Source organism: Anolis carolinensis, chromosome 6 (genome assembly GCF_035594765.1).
Source record: "Anolis carolinensis isolate JA03-04 chromosome 6, rAnoCar3.1.pri, whole genome shotgun sequence".
NCBI classification, from domain to species: domain Eukaryota; kingdom Metazoa; phylum Chordata; class Lepidosauria; order Squamata; family Dactyloidae; genus Anolis; species Anolis carolinensis.
The window spans coordinates 119,713,204-119,731,797 of NC_085846.1; the positions used below are offsets into that span (position 1 = coordinate 119,713,204).

General features: G+C 49.2%; 1 protein-coding gene across 1 annotated transcript; it reads right to left on the reverse strand.

Annotated features, from left to right (window-relative positions):
- Positions 1-2,182: 2,182 nt before the first annotated feature.
- On the reverse strand, positions 2,183-18,112 carry abcb8 (ATP binding cassette subfamily B member 8). Its single transcript, XM_003229401.4, has 16 exons — positions 17,899-18,112; positions 15,336-15,666; positions 14,073-14,222; positions 13,827-13,921; positions 12,055-12,160; positions 11,741-11,902; positions 9,109-9,194; positions 8,760-8,857; positions 8,112-8,217; positions 7,958-7,991; positions 7,565-7,701; positions 7,191-7,285; positions 5,879-6,012; positions 5,158-5,305; positions 4,474-4,724; positions 2,183-2,508 (listed from the first exon to the last, which is right to left on the reverse strand). The coding sequence occupies exons 1-16, from the start codon at positions 17,985-17,987 to the stop codon at positions 2,428-2,430; spliced, it is 2,103 nt and encodes a 700-aa protein (XP_003229449.2). The 5' UTR covers positions 17,988-18,112; the 3' UTR covers positions 2,183-2,427.
- Between the last annotated feature and the right edge of the window lie 482 nt (positions 18,113-18,594).

The following is an 18,594-nucleotide window of genomic DNA, read 5'->3' on the forward strand; positions in this document are numbered from 1 at the left end:
CCTGCACTCCCCAGATTCGAACTGCCTACCTATCGGTCAGCAGTCCTGCCGGAACAAGGCAGGACTGCTCAAGCAATTGCACTATTGGGGGCTCATGCATCATACTGTGAATGCAACAGTTTGATTGATTTGAAATTACTTTATCTGGAATTTACATTCATTTATGGTACATAATATACTGGTATTCAGGACCAACAGGGTGAAGTCTAAGGGTTGACCATTCCCAACCATCCATTGATCATAGAGAGCAATGTTTTTATCTGTTTTTATCTGATATTATCTGTGAGCCGCCCCGAGTCCTATTATTATTATTATTTTATCGTATGACACAGCAAACAAGATAGATATGCTGGATTTCGTTTCACAAAATCACAAGTCAAACGCTTCCCAAGTGTCTAGGACTGTGTGATGTATTTTCGGATGATGCGTGCAGATCCCAGTTGGGTGGCCTTTTACAGTTGGCAGATCGTAATTTTGTCAATGTCTATTGTTTCCAAATGCCGGCTGAGATCTTTTGGCACGGCACCCAATGTGCCCATCACCACTGGGACGACATGTATTGGTTTCTGCCAAAGTCTTTGAAATTCAATCTTGAGGTCCTGAGAGCGGCTGAGTTTTTCCTGTTGCTGTTGTTATTATTATTATTATGACGACACAGGAAACAAGATAGACATGCTGGATTTCGTATCACAAAATCACAAGTCGAACACTTCCCAAGTGTCTAGGACTGTGTGATGTATTTTCGGATGATGCGTATTATTATTAGTAGTAGTATTATTATGGGGCCCTCTGAAGGATCTCCAATATACCTCTCAATCTCTCAGGATGCTTGCCATAGATGTGGGCAAAACATCAGGAGAGAATGCTTCTGGAACATGGCCAGACAGTCCAGAAAACTCACTGCAACCCAGTGATTCCAGACATGAAAGCCTTTGATAACTTAATAATAATAAGATGATGAAGAAGTTGTCGAAAGCTTTCCAACAGATGATGATGATGATGGTGCTGATAGTAATAATAAGAGGCACAACTATGTGGCCCAAATGATTAATTGGAACTTATGCCTCAAGTACCACCTTCCAGCAGCAAAGAACTGGTGGGATCACAAACCTGCAAAAGTATTGGAAAATGAGCACGCAAAGATACTTCTGAATCCAGACTGACAAAGTTCTGGAACACAACACACCAGACATCACAGTTGTGGAAAAGAACAAGGTTTGGATCATTGATGTCGCCATCCCAGGTGACAGTCGCATTGATGAAAAACAACAGGAAAAACTCAGCCGCTATCAGGACCTCAAGATTGAACTTCAAAGACTCTGGCAGAAACCAGTGCAGGTGGTCCCGGTGGTGATGGGCAAAAGATCTCAGCTGGCATTTGGAAACAATAGACATTGACAAAATTACGATCTGCCAACTGCAAAAGGCCACCCGACTGGGATCTGCGCGCATCATCCGAAAATACATCACACAGTCCTACACACTTGGGAAGTGTTCAACTTGTGATTTTGTGATACGAAATCCAACATATCTATCTTGTTTGCTGTGTCATAATAAAATAATAGTAATAATAATAAGTTGTTGAAGGCTTTCCAACAGATGATGATGATAATAATAATAATATCTGTTGGAAAGCCTTCAACAACACATCCTGAGGAATCTCATAGTCCCTGTTATGGCTGTCAATAGCTCTGATGTCCGCAATCTCCCCTCACCCCAAAAAGGATTAAAGGGGGGGGGGGTCCCCCTGCCCTTTCTCCTCCCTCCCTTCCAAGGTCCCCTCCCCTATGACCTCCCCCTGTCCAGTGGTGACCCTTGGAGGGCTGCCCTTTGTCCTGAGCCACCTGACCCTCACCTTGCTTCCTTTGTGGAGACCACGGTCCCGCCCCTTGCCTCTGCCCTCCGAGCATGACGGGAAGTGGAGTCCCCCAAGGAGTGGCAGACAGTAGAACCACCTCTGGATGCTTTGCCATGGGTCTTTGGCCCTCCAGATGTTTTGGAGTCCAACTTGCACCATTCCTCACAGCCTCAGGCCCCTTCCTTTTCCCCCTCAGCCGCTTAAGCGGCTGAGGGGGAAAAGGAAGGGGCCTGAGGCTGTGAGGAATGGTGCAAGTTGGACTCCAAAACATCTGGAGAGCCCAGGTTTTGTATGCATATGATCCAAGCAAATAAATACACACCGTCCGAATACAAAAAATTTGTATTAGGGAAACACCACTTTGAACTCCATAGAACTCTTTTCTCCGAGGCAGAGTTTTTTCCCCCCCAACGCTGGACTCCTGGGCAACGGGCCCAGGGCCTTGCCCCCACCCCAAAACCCAAAACAACGCGGGTGCAGGGTGGAGGGCATTAGGGTACAGCAGAGTCAATTGAGGGGCAACGCTCCGCCCCCCTCCTCCGCCTGTCTTCCGAGCCGCTTTTCCTGCTTCAGACGCCGTCCTTGGTTTGGCGCCGGATCAGCTCCGCGTAGATGCCCCCTTTCCTCAGGAGCTCGGCGTGTGTCCCGGCCTGGAAGGGGAGACGGGGATTTCGTGAACCGGGTCAATCAACCACCCACCCACCCCAAAAACATCCCACAAATAAGCCACTCCCCAGAAACAGAACTTCAGAAACAATCAAGTGCCAATTAACACCCCCCCCCCCCCAAACAGAGGATGCCTTCAGGCAACAGAGGCCAGGCTACTTCTCTGCAGATACCCTCACTGATTGACTTTGCAGCTTGCTCGATGCCATTCAAGCTTACTAATTGCAACATTCACAGACATGGGTTTTTTTTGTGTTGCTGAAGGCTTTCATGGCCAGAATCACTGGCTTGCTGTGAGTTTTCCAGGCTGTATGACCCGGGCTGTGGCACAGGTTGGTGAGCAGCCAGCTGCAGCCAGCTGCAACAAATCACTCTAACCAAAATGTCATGAGTTCAAGGCCAGCTCGGAGCCTGCGTTTCTCTCTGTCTTTGTTCTATGTTAAGGCATTGAATGTTTGCCTTATATGTGTAATGTGATCCGCCCTGAGTCCCCTTCGGTGTGAGAAAGAAGGGCGGAATATAAGTACTGTAAATAAATAAATAAATAAATAAATAAATAAATAAATAAATATGACCATATTCCAGAAGCATTCTCTCCTGACCTTTCACCCACATCTGTGGCAAGCACCCTCAGAGGTTGGGAGGTATATTGGATACTAGGGGTTTATATATCCATGGAATGATGTCCAGGGTGGGAGAAAGAACTCTTGTCTCTTTGAGGCAAGGGTGAATGTTGCAGTTGATCACCTTGATTAGCACTGAATGGCATTGCAGCTTCATAGAATCATAGAATCATAGAATAGTAGAGTTGGAAGAGACCACATGGGCCATCTAGTCCAACCCCCTGCTAAGAAGCAGGAAATCGCATTCAAAGCCTGGTTGCTTCCTGCCTGGGGGAATCCTTCGTTGGGAGACGTTAACTGGCCTTGATTGCTTCCCGTCTAGAATTCCAGTTTTTTTTTGTTGTTCTTTATTTACTGTCCTGTTTTTAGTTTTTTAATACTGGTAGTTAGATTGTGTTCATGTTCATGGATTCCTCCTTTCTGTTGACATTGTCCACCTGCTTTTTGTGGATTTCAATGGCTTCTCTGTGTATCCTGTCATGGTGGTTGTGAGAGTGGTCCAGCATTTCTGTGTTCTCCGATAATAATCCAGCAAATGCTCCAGTTGGTTCATCACGTGCTCTGATACGGCTGACTTCTCTGGTTATATTAGTCTGCAGTGGCTTTCGCGTTCCTTGATTCGTGTTTGGGCAATGCTGATGCGTTTGTAGTCCCTCTGTAGCCTTGTCCACAGCTGCATGGGATACGGCAGACTCCTGCAGAGGCGAGAGGATCCCTCTTGTTCTTTGCTGAACTGAGCATTTGCTGAATTTTCTTGGTGAGTCTGAAGATTGTTTATAGATTGTGTTTCTTCATCAGCTTGCCTATGCGGTCAGTGGTTCCCTTGATGTCCCTCTGGATGGGTCTTTGTCTTTGCTCTCATGGCTTGTTCTTGGCCTTACAGCTCTTCTGATGTCTGTGGTGGAGTCTCCATTACAGCTCTTCTGATGTCTGTGGTGGAGTCGCCTTGAAGGAGATATGGCTTGCACGGTTTGCCAGGGCTTTGATTGCGCTTGTTTTCTGACTTGGGTGATGGTTGGAGTTTTTATGTAGGTATCTATCCATATGTGTAGGTTTTCTGTAAACTGTGTGGCCCAATTGTGGATTGGATTTGCGGATGACTAGAATATCTAGAAATGGCAGTTTTCCTTCGTTTTCTTTTTCCATGGTGAATTGGACATTTGGGTGGATGCTGTTGAGGTGGTCCAGGAACTGGTTGAGTTCTTCTTCTCCGTCAGGAGAGAATGCTTCTGGAACATGGCCATACAGCCTGAAAAATTCACAGCAACCCACTGAACCTCAACCCAATTCCCGTTTTGGGGGACCCTGCCCCTCGCTGCCACTCACCTCCGCCACCTGGCCCTTGGAGAGCACCACAATGAGGTCGGCGTCCTTCACGGTGCTGAGTCGATGGGCAATGACCAGCACTGTTCGGCCGGCGACCGCCCGGTCCAGTGCCTCCTGGACCACATGCTCTGACTCGGCATCCAGGGCACTGGTGGCCTCGTCGAGGATCAGTATTTTGGGGTTCTTGATGAGGGCCCGGGCGATGGCCACCCGCTGCTTCTGGCCTCCGGACAAGGTCACTCCCCGCTCACCTGGCAGGACAAGGGGCGTCAGCACAGGGGAAGGGGCCCCCCTCCCTCCCTCCCTCCCCCCAGAACCTGCTTTGCAGGAATGTGTCCCAGCAGGGCCCACATGCCAAGCACACACATGCACTACTTTCCATGATTAAACACACTGCAACTTCATGAAATGTGGCACTAGGAAACTTTCCAAGGGGTTGGTCAAAAAAAGGAGTTGAAAACAAGCCTCAGCATGAGCTTCAGTAGCCTGTTTCATGACTTGCCCTGGTTCACTTCATCGTCCCCATTTAGAGCAGGAACAGGCACAACCGCAAACCAACGCTTCAAGCATTCTGGAGGTGCTGCAGAAATCCCCACCTCCTGCCAACCTTGTTGGGGAACTGGCGGAAGCGAGCCAAACCGAACCTCTTTTGCTTTCCAAGCCGCTTCCCTGCGCCAGACTCACCCACGACGGTGTTGTATCCGTCAGGGAAGCTGCGGATGAACTCGTCGGCGTTGGCCAGGCGGGCGGCAGCGTGGATCTCGGCCTCCGAGGCGCAGGGCCTGCCGAAGCGGATGTTCTCCAGGATGCTTGTGCTGAACAGGACGGGCTCCTGGAGAGGGGGGGGGAGAGGAGGGGAGCGGGGCCTCAGAGCCGAGGAGGAGGAGGGCCAGTCCAAGGGGCCCAATCCTGCCCCAGTCCAACCACTCCAGGAAGCCCATGCCTTTTCCCCAGCCCAGAACATTACTCCCAATAGGACGCCAGCGGCTGCAATCCCAGCCTGCAGAGCCAGAGGGGCACAGCCTAGGACTCAAAGGGGTCGGGCCCCCAACAAGGCCTTTCTCCTCTTAGGCTGCAGGTGACTGTCAGTGAGGCAGATGTGCCCAGCAGTCTCGCATTAGGATACACTGCTGCTGCGTGTGGAGGCTCCGTTTCCGGCTATTCCAAACCCAGGCTGATGAAGCCACCTCCCTCCATCAAACCACTCGGCAGAACGTCCAGTCCCATCTTTTGTCGTTTTCAGAATCTATAACTGCACCAAGTCCTGCTCTAGTATTTAGTGCAAGAGAAAAATGCTTGCGTGGTGTGCAGTTCAGCAAGGCCTGCACTTTCTCCCTCTTTTAGCAGTGACCGCTCTTTCCGCGCCACGCTTCCCGCCTTCCTGCCTCGACCGCTCGTCCTTCACCTGGTTAATGAAGCCGATGATCTCTCCGCGGAGCCAGGTGGGGTCCAGAGTGCAGATGTCCCTCCCGTCCAGGAAGATGCCGCCTTCCGTGGGCTCGTAGAAGCGCTCCAGCAGGGCCGCCACGGTCGACTTCCCTGGGAAGGAGGTGGGAAGGGGGAGCGTGAGGTGGGAGACAAGGCCTCGGAGCTGCTTCCATGGGATCCAAAGGCAAAGGCGAGGGGGTGGCAGCCGGAGGCCAGGCGCCAACAGCCTTCAGCAAGGCCTGCTGGGAAACTGCGACTCAGATGGAAGAAAGACCCATCTCAGATCCCCAAAAGAAGCAAAGAAGTGCAAACACAAAGCAAAGATAAAACAGCATTTGGCTGTCATGATAACATAGGATATATAGTTTGAAGGAATTGCATGAAAGGTGTATGGAGGGGCCCCAATTTGACTGAAGACACAATTCTAAGATTAAGGCCTGCAATGACTAACTGCCTGCTGGCTGAACTGCAATTAAAAGTTGCTGAATTGTGACAGTGATAACAAAAATCTTTACATCTGTTTACATCTGTCAACATTTGCTGACTTGATGAACTTTTGGGGGAAAGCAACATGTTTACATTAATCAGAGACAATGGCTCTTTTAAGTTCAGGAAATGTTTACAAGATTCCTTAAATTAAGAGGAAGTCAACACAAGCCTTGTGTTTGCTAACACCTACCAAGAGGAGTCAACATCTGCCAGCAAACTGAGATGGAATTAATATGTTCCAGGAGGGAAGACATCTGTCATTAATTTACAGCTTTTTGGGACAACATCAACAACATATTGCTATATGAGAGACCTAATGACAATCCAAAAATTGTGGCAGACGAGAGGAGTCTGTCCCACCCGCCATGCTCTATGGAAGGAGATGGTGCATTTTCTCCTTTTCTCAAGGGAAGAGGAAGGAGTGTGTTTGGGAGTCATTTTATGAGGCAGGGAGTCAGGTTCTGCTGTAGAGGAAACAGGGATTCTGATCGTTAGGGAAAGGATGCATTTTGGTGTTTTAGAAGTTTTGGTGCGTTGGCAGATTTGTAAGAAAGCAGTCTGGCCTAAGAAATGTTCTTCATAATGGAAGGATGGAGAAATGGTGATGTACACATGAGGATGAAGGCATGGACATGTGTGTGAATACTGAGAAAAAAGGAATCACCCCCTCGCTTTGTCTGTTCGTAAGCCAATGTAATAGGTTGCTGGGAATCCAATGTAGTCAGACACAGCTGCTCTCACGCCAACACAAGCCAAGCTCTTTGCGTTCAAGGCATAAGCGCGAGTTGAGGGAGACTCACCTCCTCCTGACTGCCCCACAATGGCCACCGTCTTGTTGGCCGGGATGGTGAGGTTGAAGTTCTTCAGCACCGGGAAGGTCTTCCGTGTGGGGTAGCTGTGGCAGAGAAGGAAGCAGCAGCTCATGGGAAACACTAAGCCAAAGAGAGTCCCAGGTGGGCCCATCCAGGGTTCAGTGGAGAGGCCATCGTGGGAGAGAGATGCCACCATGGGAGACACACGGCAAGCCTGGCCTGTCCACACACAGAGGGCAGGGGACCAGGGGCCTTCCATACCCATCAGCCCCAGCACAATGGAGGGGGGGGGGATGCGAGGAGTGACTCTTCAACCTCTAACTCAAACATGGAACCTCGGAGTGGGAGGCAGCCCCACTCACCTGAAGGTGACGTCCTGGAACTCGATGTGCCCGCTGAGCATGCTGCAGGCCAGCTCCTCCCTCTCGCAGAGGGGCGTCTCTGGCGCCAGGGACATGAACTCGAAGACACGGGCCCCAGCACTCATGCCCCGCAGCACCTGCAAGGCACCCACAGCCAGGCTGGGAACTGCACACACTTTGGGGGCAGGGGGCTGGGGGAATCTTAGCACCAAACCAAGAGCAAAACATTTGCCCGTCTGGTCTGCACTGCTGGAAGAAAAGCCCCTCCTTGCTGGCTGCGGCTTCAGAGGAGGCCTCTCCCAGGTTCAACCAGCCCTCGTCTGCCCTGACCCAGAGTTCTCATGGATGGAAGAAGGACCCCCACACACACCACCACCCCCGCAATGCACATACCTGACCAAAGAGGATGGACATACTGGCCATGGATCTGGAGGAAGGAAAGGAAGGAAGGAGGCAAGCAGAGAGTACGTCACAACGGAAAACCCAAGCCGCCTGATGCTGTGAGGGAGGGGTCAAGAAGCGGGGGGGCTGCCGGGACCCTGCCTACCTTTGCACTGTCTGGGAAGACACCAAGAAGGACATGAGGTCTCCGGGCGTGATCTCTTCGCCAGCCATGAGGGAGCCACCCACAAAAATGGTGCCCAGCACAATGCCTGAGGAGGAAACAAGAACACAACAAGAGGCAGGAGTGGAGGACGTGTCAGGGAAGCCGAGAAGACGGGGGCTGAAGGGCCCCCAGGATCAGGCAAAAGGCAAGCCCGTGGCCTTTGCGGAGCCCTCCAGGGAGGCCTGCAACAGACGCTGGGCAGGACACCAAGGCAAAGCCTCCACCACAGCATCACGAGAAGGAGGCAGGCAGGGCAAGGCCAGAGACGCAGCTGCAAAAAGGTCTGGCCTCCAAGGGAAGGACGCAGAGGGAAGGCCGCTGGGCAGACTGGCCCTTTGCACGCTCTCAGGAGCTAGGGCCACCACAGCAGCAGAAGGCTGGACAAGGGTCTCCTAAGTTTTTCTCACTGGGCACAACAGACTCAGGGCAGCTCTCCCTCAACGCTTGGGCAGAAGGGACCCCACCGTCACCTCTGTGGAAGGGACTAGGAGCCATCAGGCGCGATCTCTGGTGATGGTCTGGCCCAAGAGCACCCAAAAACCCTGGGCCAGGTGGGCGAAGGGCCAGAAAAGAGGGTGGGGGTCTCACAGTTGAGGGCAACGTTGGAGAGGCCCTGGAAAAAGGCAATGCCCATCCCCAGCTTCATGTTGAGGCGGCTGGACTGGTCAACTTCTGCTGAATATTGCCTGCAAGTTAGAAAGGAGAGCAGCTGATGGGGCGGCTGGGAGGACAGGACGGGCAGGGCAACAGGGAAAGGCCTCTGAGGTCTCCAGAGCCCCGCTCAGCAGTGAGCACGAGGCAACGGGGAGCAACCCTCTGGTCAGAGACACCTCTCCACAGGGGGAGGGTCCCAGCTGGGCCTGAGGAGATCCCCATCCATCCACCCATTCAGTCGAGTCCCTTCCAGGAAGGGGATGCTGGGGGAGTGGGTACTCACTCAATCTCCTTGGGCTCCATGGCAAAGGCCCGCACCGTCCGCACATTGCCCAGCGCCTCATCCGCCACAGCGGTGCCCTTGGCCACCTGCACCAAGAGAGGAAGGGGACTCAGGGGGCCTCATTTGGGGAGGGGGCAAAGGGCCAGGCATCAGGACCCAAAGATTCGTGGGGAGAAGAAGCTCTCTGACACAGGGACCTTCAGAGGAGAGGTAGAAGAGCTATTCCTGTCCAAAAGCCAGGATTCCCCAAAGAAAGATAACATAGGGATCAGGAATAATAATCACCATCATCATCATCATCATCATCATCTTTATTTATAGACCGCCTATCTCCCCGAAGAGACTCAGGGCGGTTTCCAACAATATGGCAACCATTCAACTGTCATATTTTCCTTCGGTTATTCCCTTGGGATATCTATCCTCTAGACTGTTCCACTATTTTATGTCCCTGCTCCCCGTGGTTTTATTCATATGTCTTTCTCACCAAGTTTTAATTTTGTGTTCATGTGGCCTGCCCTGGTTTTTATTGCTTTTTCCGAATTTTGGATTGTAATGTATGTTATTATTTATTGTATTGTTAAATTGTGTTATGATATGTTGTTTTATATTTTGTCATATTGTATGGTTTTGGGCATGGCCCCATGTAAGCCGCCCCGAGTCCCCAGTGGGGAGATGGTGGCGGGGTATAAATAAAGTATTATTATTATTATTATTATTATTATTATTATTATTATTATTATTATTATGCCAAAAGAAAACCATACGAACAGTTTACATCAAGACAAGACACATTAGACCATTTAAAAAAACAACCTAACTGTAACTTCATAGACAAAACGAGAAATAAAATAAAAACTAAAAACTAAAAAAGAAATAAAAATAGATTAAAATCATCATAAAATACAAAAACTCTGATAAAACACACTAAAAATATAAAATATAAAACGGACTACATTGAAACTCCAATCAGGCAAAGTTCAGGAGTCCATTGGTCAACTTGCTCCCTCCTCCCTAGGACTTCCTTCCCCTCACATCTCGATCCCTGGCCCTCATCCTGTCTCTCACTCAGCCTTCTCTTCTGCAGGCTAAACATGCCCAGCTCTTTCAGCCGCTCCTCATGGGGCTTGTTCTTCATGCCCTTGATTTCTCTATTTATTTATTTATTTAATTATTATTTATTTAATTTATATACCGCTCTTCTCCCCCAGGGGGACCCAGAGCGGTCTTACATAATGGCAAGATTAATCTATATATATAAAAGAGTGATGGCATCACGGCGACCGACAAAACAACAAAACTACAGGCCCCCCAACCTCGAAATTTGACGACACAACCCATCATCCACGCCTCTAGGTTGATACAACAAAAAGAAAAGAAAAATAAAGTCCTAATTAGAGAGAGAGGAATAATTGCTTTTATCCAGTTGCTGCCAGTTAGAAGGCTAAGCTCCTCCAACTTGGTCTCCTAGCAACCCAATAAAAAATAATTAAAAACACTAAAAAATAATTAAAAACACTAAAAAATGAATACAATAAAATACCAAAATAACAAAAAATAACTAAAAATTATACAAGAAAATAATAAAATATAATAAATAAAAAGATAACTTACAATAAAATTAATTAAAAAATACAAATAATGTCAAATAAAAATTACACAACAATTTTTAACCAATACCACCACCACTTTGCCACAGCAACGCGTGGCCGGGCACAGCTAGTGCAACATATAATACAAAATATAGTAAAACAAACAATTGTAAAAACACACTTACCAATTATCATATCCCATTTAAAAGAGTAAAACACTGTGTAACCATTACAACAGGGCCAACAGCATGGGGCCAAAATCCAACGAATACATCAGATTATATCAACCATATCTTAGGATGGGCCAAAAGCTTGGTCCCACATCCAGGTCTTCAGCTGCTTCCTAAAAGACATGAGTGAGGGGGCTTCCCTAATCTCCCTTGGCAAGGAGTTCCACAGCCGCGGAGCCACCACCGAAAAAGCCCTGTCTCTCGTCCCAGCCAAATGCACCTGTGACAGCGGCGGGACCGAGAGCAGGACCTCACTGGAAGATCTTAATCTGCGGGGCGGCTCATTCCAGACACATCCCAGCTTAGAGTCAACATCTCCCTTCAATGGGAGGGAGCCCAGAATGGGATTCCAGGTAACATAGTCTGAATAAAAATTAAACCTGCAGGCCTGAGATCACACATGTTTGTGCTGGAAGTGAAGAGGCAGCCAGACTTGCATATATAGGACAATGAAGGACGGCTGAAATCTCGTGGTGCCGGCCAGCTGCCTTGCCTTGCCTTGCCTGACACACAGAGAAACTTTGGCACTACCTCCAGGTGTTTTGGACTTCAACTCCCACCATTCCTCACAGCCTCAGGCCCTTTCCTTTTCCCCCTCGGCCGCTTAAGCGGCCGAGGGGGAAAAGGAAGGGGCCTGAGGCTGTGAGGAATGGTGGGAGTTGAAGTCCAAAACACCTGGAGGGCCCAAGTTGGTCCATACCTGGTCTAGTGGGAAGCAACCCCTTCCTCCTCCCCACAATGCATCCCCAAGGCCCACACAGGAAGCCCCTATGTGCCCACCACCCCTCACCTCCACCTCCAGGCCGTACTCACCTGCTCCTGGGCCTGACGGGAGAGCTTGCGCAAGGAGGAGCCGATGAAGGCCCCGGCGCCCACCAGGAAGGGCATCACCACCACCAGCAGCCCCGTCAGCTTCGGGGAGATCATGTAGAGGGAGACAAAGCAGCCCACCGTCTGGGTGAGGCTGCGCAGACCCTGCAATAAGGGGAAAAGGGAGAGGAGCGTGAAGGGGGGCCAGGACGAGGGGCCCCTTCCCATGGCCCCTCAACCTTCACCCCTGCAATAGAACCCAGGGTCCGTCCCCCCCCCCCCAATGCCCCGATTGCTGCCCCCCCACCCACAAGCACCTGAGAGATGACGAGTTTGAAGGAGGACTTGAACTCCTGGATGTCGGCTGTCAGGCGATTCACCAGCTGCCCCGTCTGATTGGCGTCAAAGAACGCTATCTCCTTCCTTCAGACGATGGCAACACAAGGGGAACCGAGGGGAAAGGGGAAAAGAGATGCTGAACCCTTGTATGGATCTTTTAATTATAGTGACCACCATATTTTACTGTCTCTATTTCATTGAGTTTGCTTTTATTAATTTTATATGTCGATTTTTATCTACTGTGTCATATTATAATACTATAATTATTTATAATATAATATAAATAACATTATATTATATAAGATTTATAATCTTATAAATAAAAGATTATTTATAATTGATATCTATATATGTGTGTATTTACAGTTTTATAATAGTGTTCCCTCACTTATTGCAGGGGCTATATTCCAAGACCACCCGCAAAAAGTGAAAATCCGCAAAGCAGGGACACTTCGTGGTTCGCTTTTTGCGAATTCACTGTTCGCGGTTTTTTAATAAACACTAAAATAATAGTATAAATCATAAAATATGGCAGCGTACAAACTATGGCAATAATTCAATGCCAGATTCAGTAGCGAAGGAATACTGTATTGTGTTTTGTTGTTATTGTCTGAATCTGGCATTGAATTATTGCCATAGTTTGTACGCTGCCGTGAATACCCTTTCGGGGGGTGAGAAGGGCAAGGTATAAGTACAGTAAAGTACAGTAAATTGTCGTATTGCATTGTATATGTTATGGAACTCTTGCATGATATTGTGTAAGCCTCCCAGAGTCCCTGGGAGGACTCTGGGAGGCTTTATTATTATTATTATTATTTATAATTATAATTATTATTATTATTATTATTATTATTGACATAATGACATTGTATGACACAGCAAACAAGATAGACATGCTAGATGATGATGATGATGATGATTATTATTATTATTACTGTATTATCAAAAGAGAGAAGAAGGGGGAAAGAGAGGTTTCTGTCCACCTGGCCTCCTCAACTGGCCCCTTGACCACTGCTAGGCCTGCAGCTGGAAGGGTACAGCTCTGGGGGCAGCAACCTGGCTCCCTCCAGCACCACACAACTCCCCATCTAGAAAAGAATGCTCTTCCGTGGCTGATCCTGGTTCATCATGGTGCTGGTTTGATGTGTGTCGGGCTTTAGCACAGCAGGTTAATTACCAAGCTGAAATAAACCTTGCCAGCTGGAAGATTGAGAGTTCAAAGCCCGGGTCAGGGTGAGTGCCTGACCTTTAGGCCAGCTTCTGCCTACCCAGCAGTTCAAAAACAAATGTGAGTAGATCAATAGGAACCTTAAAGCGTGGAGGTATTTAAGCTGGGTGTTTGGATCAGAAAAAAGGAGGAAGTTTACGAACAACAAAAGATCTTTGACAGGGAGATGGAGCCACAGCACCACCCAGTGGCCGGAACCAAGCACAGCCTCCAAAGATGCCAAAAGATGAGAAAGCCTATGTTTACCTCTATCTGTTGCCTGTCTTGTAATTGTTATAACTGGCAGTGAATGTTTGCCGTATATGGGTTCTGTGATCCGCTCTGAGTCCCTTTCGGGGCAAGAAGAGTGGAATATAAATACTGTAAGTAAATAAAGCTGGTTCAGAGTTAACGCAGACCTCTTGGACAACCAAGGCTCCTCTGGGGCCCTCCCTGTTTCCACACAGAGGTCATCCCCCACTGCAACCCCTTCTTTCACCCCCCCACCCCCCACCAGCCTGCCTCCGCTCCCAGGTGAGTTACCTGATTAAGGAAGCAAAGAGCTGTTTGCGCATACTGTTGGCCACCTTCTCCCCGATCCAGGAGAGCAGCAGGATGTACCCAAAGGTCAATGCCCCCTGGAGAAAGAAGGGAGGGAGGGAGGGAGGGGAGCGAGGGTCATCAGTCACCCAGAGCATCGCCACCCCCTTGCCAAGACAAACAGCGGTGCCCCAGAAGAGCCCCCTCCCTCCCCCTCCCCCTCCCCAACACAGGGCAGCTGATGCTCACCTGGAGGCCATAGATGCTCAGTAACCGTATGGCAGGTTCGCGCACTGTGCGCAAGTATTCAGACACACGCATGTGCTGCGCCACCACGTTCACCAACTTGCCCAGGAGGAGTGGGATCTGGACGTTGAGGAGGGCGGCCCCCAGTGCAAACTGGAGAGAAAGGGGAGGGGCCAAATGATAAGGGGATTCAGGTGGACGAAGGGGAACATCCGCTGGCCTCAGAGCGCTCTGTGGCTAGCATCCTCAGAGGTCCTGAGGAAGTGAAGTATATATGTGTGTGTGTGTGTGTGTGTCTGTCTATCTATCAATCTATCTATGTCAAAGGTGGGAGAAAGAACCTGTGTCTGTTTAAAGCAAGTGTGGATGTTGCAATTAGCAAGCTTGAATAGCACTGAGTAGCCATGAAGCTGCAAAGTCAATCAGTGGGAGGGGGGTATTGATTTTGCAGCTTCGTGGCTAAATGCTATTCAAGCTTGCTAATTGCAACATCCACACTTGTTTCAAGTAGACAAGGATTCTTTCTCCCACCCTGGACATTATTCCACAGGGATACACACTCCACTTGAATCACTTCCAACAGACCTCTGAAGATACCAGCCACAGATGCAGGCAAAATGTCAGGAGAAAATACTACTGGAACATGGCCATACAACTTTAAAAAACTCAGAGCAACCCACTTTCAGATGTCCTCAGGCAGAAAGTAGCCAGTAGATGAAGCCATTCAATGCAAATTAGGGTGATTAACTGCAACATTCACGCTGGCTTCCAATTGACAAGAGTTCTTCCCCCACCCTGGACTTTCCACATATATATATAAACCTTCCTTGCTTAGTTTCTCCATACCTCACAACCTCTGAGGATGCCTGCCATAGACATGGGAGAAACGTCAGGAGAGAATGCTTCTGGAACATGGCCATACAGTCCGGAAAACATACAACAACCCTGTGATCCCGGCCATGAAAGCCTTCGACAACACATTAAACCCACTTTCAGATGTTGTTTATAAGTCTAGTAGCTTTTCAGAAGTTGTCAGATCTGAAAATAACTCACTGCAGTAGTAACCTGTGCCTGTACTTTTTAAATAAAGCTTTTCTACCAGAAGTGAGCTTGTTTGAGGCTGCAAAGGCCTGCAGCTGACAATGGACATCGCGACCAATGCTTTTCCCCTTCATTTGTCAGCCTTGGGGCAGAATATGCAGGCCTTTTTCAGCATGCTACAGGCAGAGAGAGAGAGATAGAAAGGGAGGGAAGGAGCATGCTTACCAAAACGGCGGCAGTGAGGGCCAGGAACTGTGGGGACAGGAAGGTCCAGAACATGGCCCAGTTGAAGTCGGGTTCCTTCTCGACCGGGGGGGCCACGCAGATCACCTCGATGCGCTGGGCGTCCTGGCAGAGGACCCTGGTGCAGAAGGCGGCCCCCAGACCCACCAGGGCCGGAGCGGCCAGGGCGGCAACAGCCAGGCGGCCGGTGGGACGGAGGCGACGGCGGAGGCAGCGGGGCAGGAGCCGGGCGGCCGGCCAGAAGGAGGGTTGGGCCAGGCGGCCGGCGGCAGGAGCCCCAGAGGAGCCGGAGCGGACATGGCTGGCCCAGGACCTGCAAAGGGGAGAGAGGAGAAAGGGGGGGGCACGTGAGGCCATGTGCAGCTTGTGGGAACTCAGCCACATCCTGCACACGTTTGTAGTCCTCAACAAGGAGACAGAGGAGCAGATAAGAGGAGCAGATTGGATGACCAGCCTCATAATAATAATAATAATAAAACTTTATTTATATACCGCCCTATCTCCCGGATGGGACTCAGGGCGGTTTACAGTCATAAAAGCAACACAACATTACATAACGACATAACACATATTATTAAACAAGGTAAAATAGTACAATTATAACGATAAATCACACTTACATAATTCTATTCTGAATGTTATTGGGTTCCTTTCATCGGGGTATTTTAATCTAATGATTTTATCTTTTATTGCTGCTATAGTCTCCCCCCCCCCCCCCCACCTTTGAAGTTGACGGATTTGCATTGGTGGTTGTTTGATATTATTGCTGTTGTATAAACCTTTGTTTTAACTTCTGTTTTATCATCGTCTTGTGTTTTAAACTGTGTAAATTGTTTAATGTATTTGCGTTGTTACTTTTGTAACATTGTGAGCCGCCCCGAGTCCCCACGGGGAGATGGTGGCGGGGTATAAATAAAGTTTTATTATTATTATTATTATTATAAGTCAGTGGGCAGAGAAAGCCATTCTCCCCCCATTGCCCTCTTTTCCTGTCTCTATTTTCTCTCCTCTTCTGTATGTTGGGCTGCTGCTTCTCAGGGACACACCTCTTTTTATTCAAGTTTTAGCTACAAGGCAAGCCTGAATCCTCGATTTTGTCCTTCTCCTGTGAGTGTGGAGAGAGACAAGATGCCTGCTTCAGCGAGCCAGATAGTTAGATAGCTAGGCCCTAACTTTCCTGTTTGGTTATTTATTTTTTATTTATTTACAGTATTTATATCCCTCAAAAAAGGCAGTTTTTCCCATCTTATTTCCGGCTTCTTGGAGGCTGTGCTCGACCCTGGCCGCAGGGAGGGGTGTGTGCTGTTGCTCCATATTCCATGCCAACAAGCTTCCTCCGATCCATGTCCTTAAGGGCGCCTTTATTACCTCCCTGCTAAAAGCGGTACCTATTTATCTACTCGCATTTCTGCTTTCGACCTGCTAGGTGGGCAGGTGAACTGGAACTAATGGTGGGTGCTCACCCCGTTTTTAAAAGGTGCTTTTAGGATGTTTTAAAGATTTTTAAAATGTTTTTAAGATGTTTTTAAATTGTTAGATTTTAGCCTGTTCTTGTAAGCCGCACCGAGCCCTAGGGGAGTGGCAGCATTTAAGTTTGCATAATAAATAAACTTCTCAAGCCTCCTCAATTTAATGATTTTCATGTTTTATAATGTGTCAGTTTATTTGCTGGGGTGTATGTCTTTTTTGATTTACAGTTTTATTAACCCTTATGTACTAGAAGCAGTGGGAGGGGCTGCTGGTCATGTGACTGGTTCAGTGACAGTTTAGAATGTTCAGTTTTAAAAGGAATGGCCACTGGGACTTGACTCTGATCGAGCGCAGAAGCCTGTGTTAGGAGTTAGGGTTAGATGACGTTGAGGCTTGAGTTTCTTTGGCAGGACACTGTTATAAAAGAGAACTATACAGAGCAATGTTGTTTTAAAGAGACTGTTAAAGACTGAAAGCTTAAAGATAATAATAATAATAATAATAATAATAAGTCCCAAAGGGGACTCGGGGCGGCTTACAGCAAAATCAAAATACAGTAGAGTCTCACTTATCCAACATAAATGGGCCGGCAGAACGTTGGATAAGCGAATATGTTGGATAATAAGGAGAGACTAAGAAAAAGCCTATTAAACATCAAAATAGGTTATGATTTTACAAATTAAGCACCAAAACATCATGTTTAACAACAAATTTGACAGAAAAAGTAGTTCAATACGCAGTAATGCTATGTAGTAATTACTGTATTTACGAATTTAGCACCAAAATATCACGATATATTGAAAACATTGACTACAAAAATGCGTTGGATAATCCAGAACGTTGGATAAGCGAGTGTTGGATGCAAACAGGAACGTTTAAAATTTTAACCTGACAGGAAACGGTTCGGGCCCTGCCTATCTTCGCGGCCTCATCTTGCGCTATTTACCTACGTGAGCGTCAAGATCTTTGGGAGTTTGAAGCATCCCTCTCCCAGAACTACGAGGCCCAGGATGCTTTGCGAGGGAGGGATAGAGGGGAGGCCTTTCCCAGGCTGCCCCGCGCGGGCGGCGGTTACCTGGCAACGGCCAAAGGGCTCTGAGCCGGCGGCCGGGTAAAGCAGCGCCAGCCACCGCAGGGCCGAAGCGAGAGGAGGCGGAGCAGCATGGCCGGGGCGGGGGCGGCGCTGGCCTCGAAAGAGAGCCGAGGAGGACGAGGAGGAGGCGCCACTCAAGACCCCGCTGCCGGCGCCATGTTGGAACCGCCGCGATTGCCGGCCCCGCCCACAATGCTCCGCGCGAGGAGGAGGGGCGGGGCCACGGCAAGAGGGGGCGGGGCTTCGGGATGAAGTGAGAGGGCGAAGAAGGGGCGGGACCAAGGCGGGAATAGAGGCGGGGCTTCGAGAATTTAACGAGATTGGCCAGGAGGGGGCGGGGCTTCGAGAAGGACGCTGACTAGGAGGCTAGGAGTGGCTAGGAGGAGGAGGGGCCAAGGCGAGGAGGGCGGGGCTTCGAGAATTTAGTGATAGGATAGGAAGAGGCGGGGCCAAAGCGGGAGGGGGCGTGGCTTTGAGAAGGACGCTAGAGTGGATAGGACGGGGTGGGGCCAAGGCGGAGAGGGGGCGGGGCTTCAATAATGAAGCGAGAGAGTGGATAGGAGGGGCGGGGCAAAGCGAAGGGGGCGGGACTTCGAGAATCAAGCGAGTGGATAGTAGGGGCGGGTCAAGGCGGAGAGAGGAGGAGGGGCTTTGGGCATGACGCGAAAGCGGACGATG

What these genes read in the sequence shown, in the direction of transcription:
- abcb8 (XM_003229401.4), bottom strand. Translation starts at nt 17,987, where the DNA reads ATGCTGCTCCGCCTCCTCTCGCTTCGGCCCTGCGGTGGCTGGCGCTGC. An exon ending in AGCCCTTTGGCCGTTGCCAG is followed by an intron (nt 15,667 to 17,898) that starts GTAACCGCCGCC and finishes TCCCCTTTGCAG; the next exon opens with GTCCTGGGCCAGCCATGTCC. An exon ending in TCATCGGCTTCATTAACCAG is followed by an intron (nt 5,306 to 5,878) that starts GTGAAGGACGAG and finishes CCCCCTCTCCAG; the next exon opens with GAGCCCGTCCTGTTCAGCAC.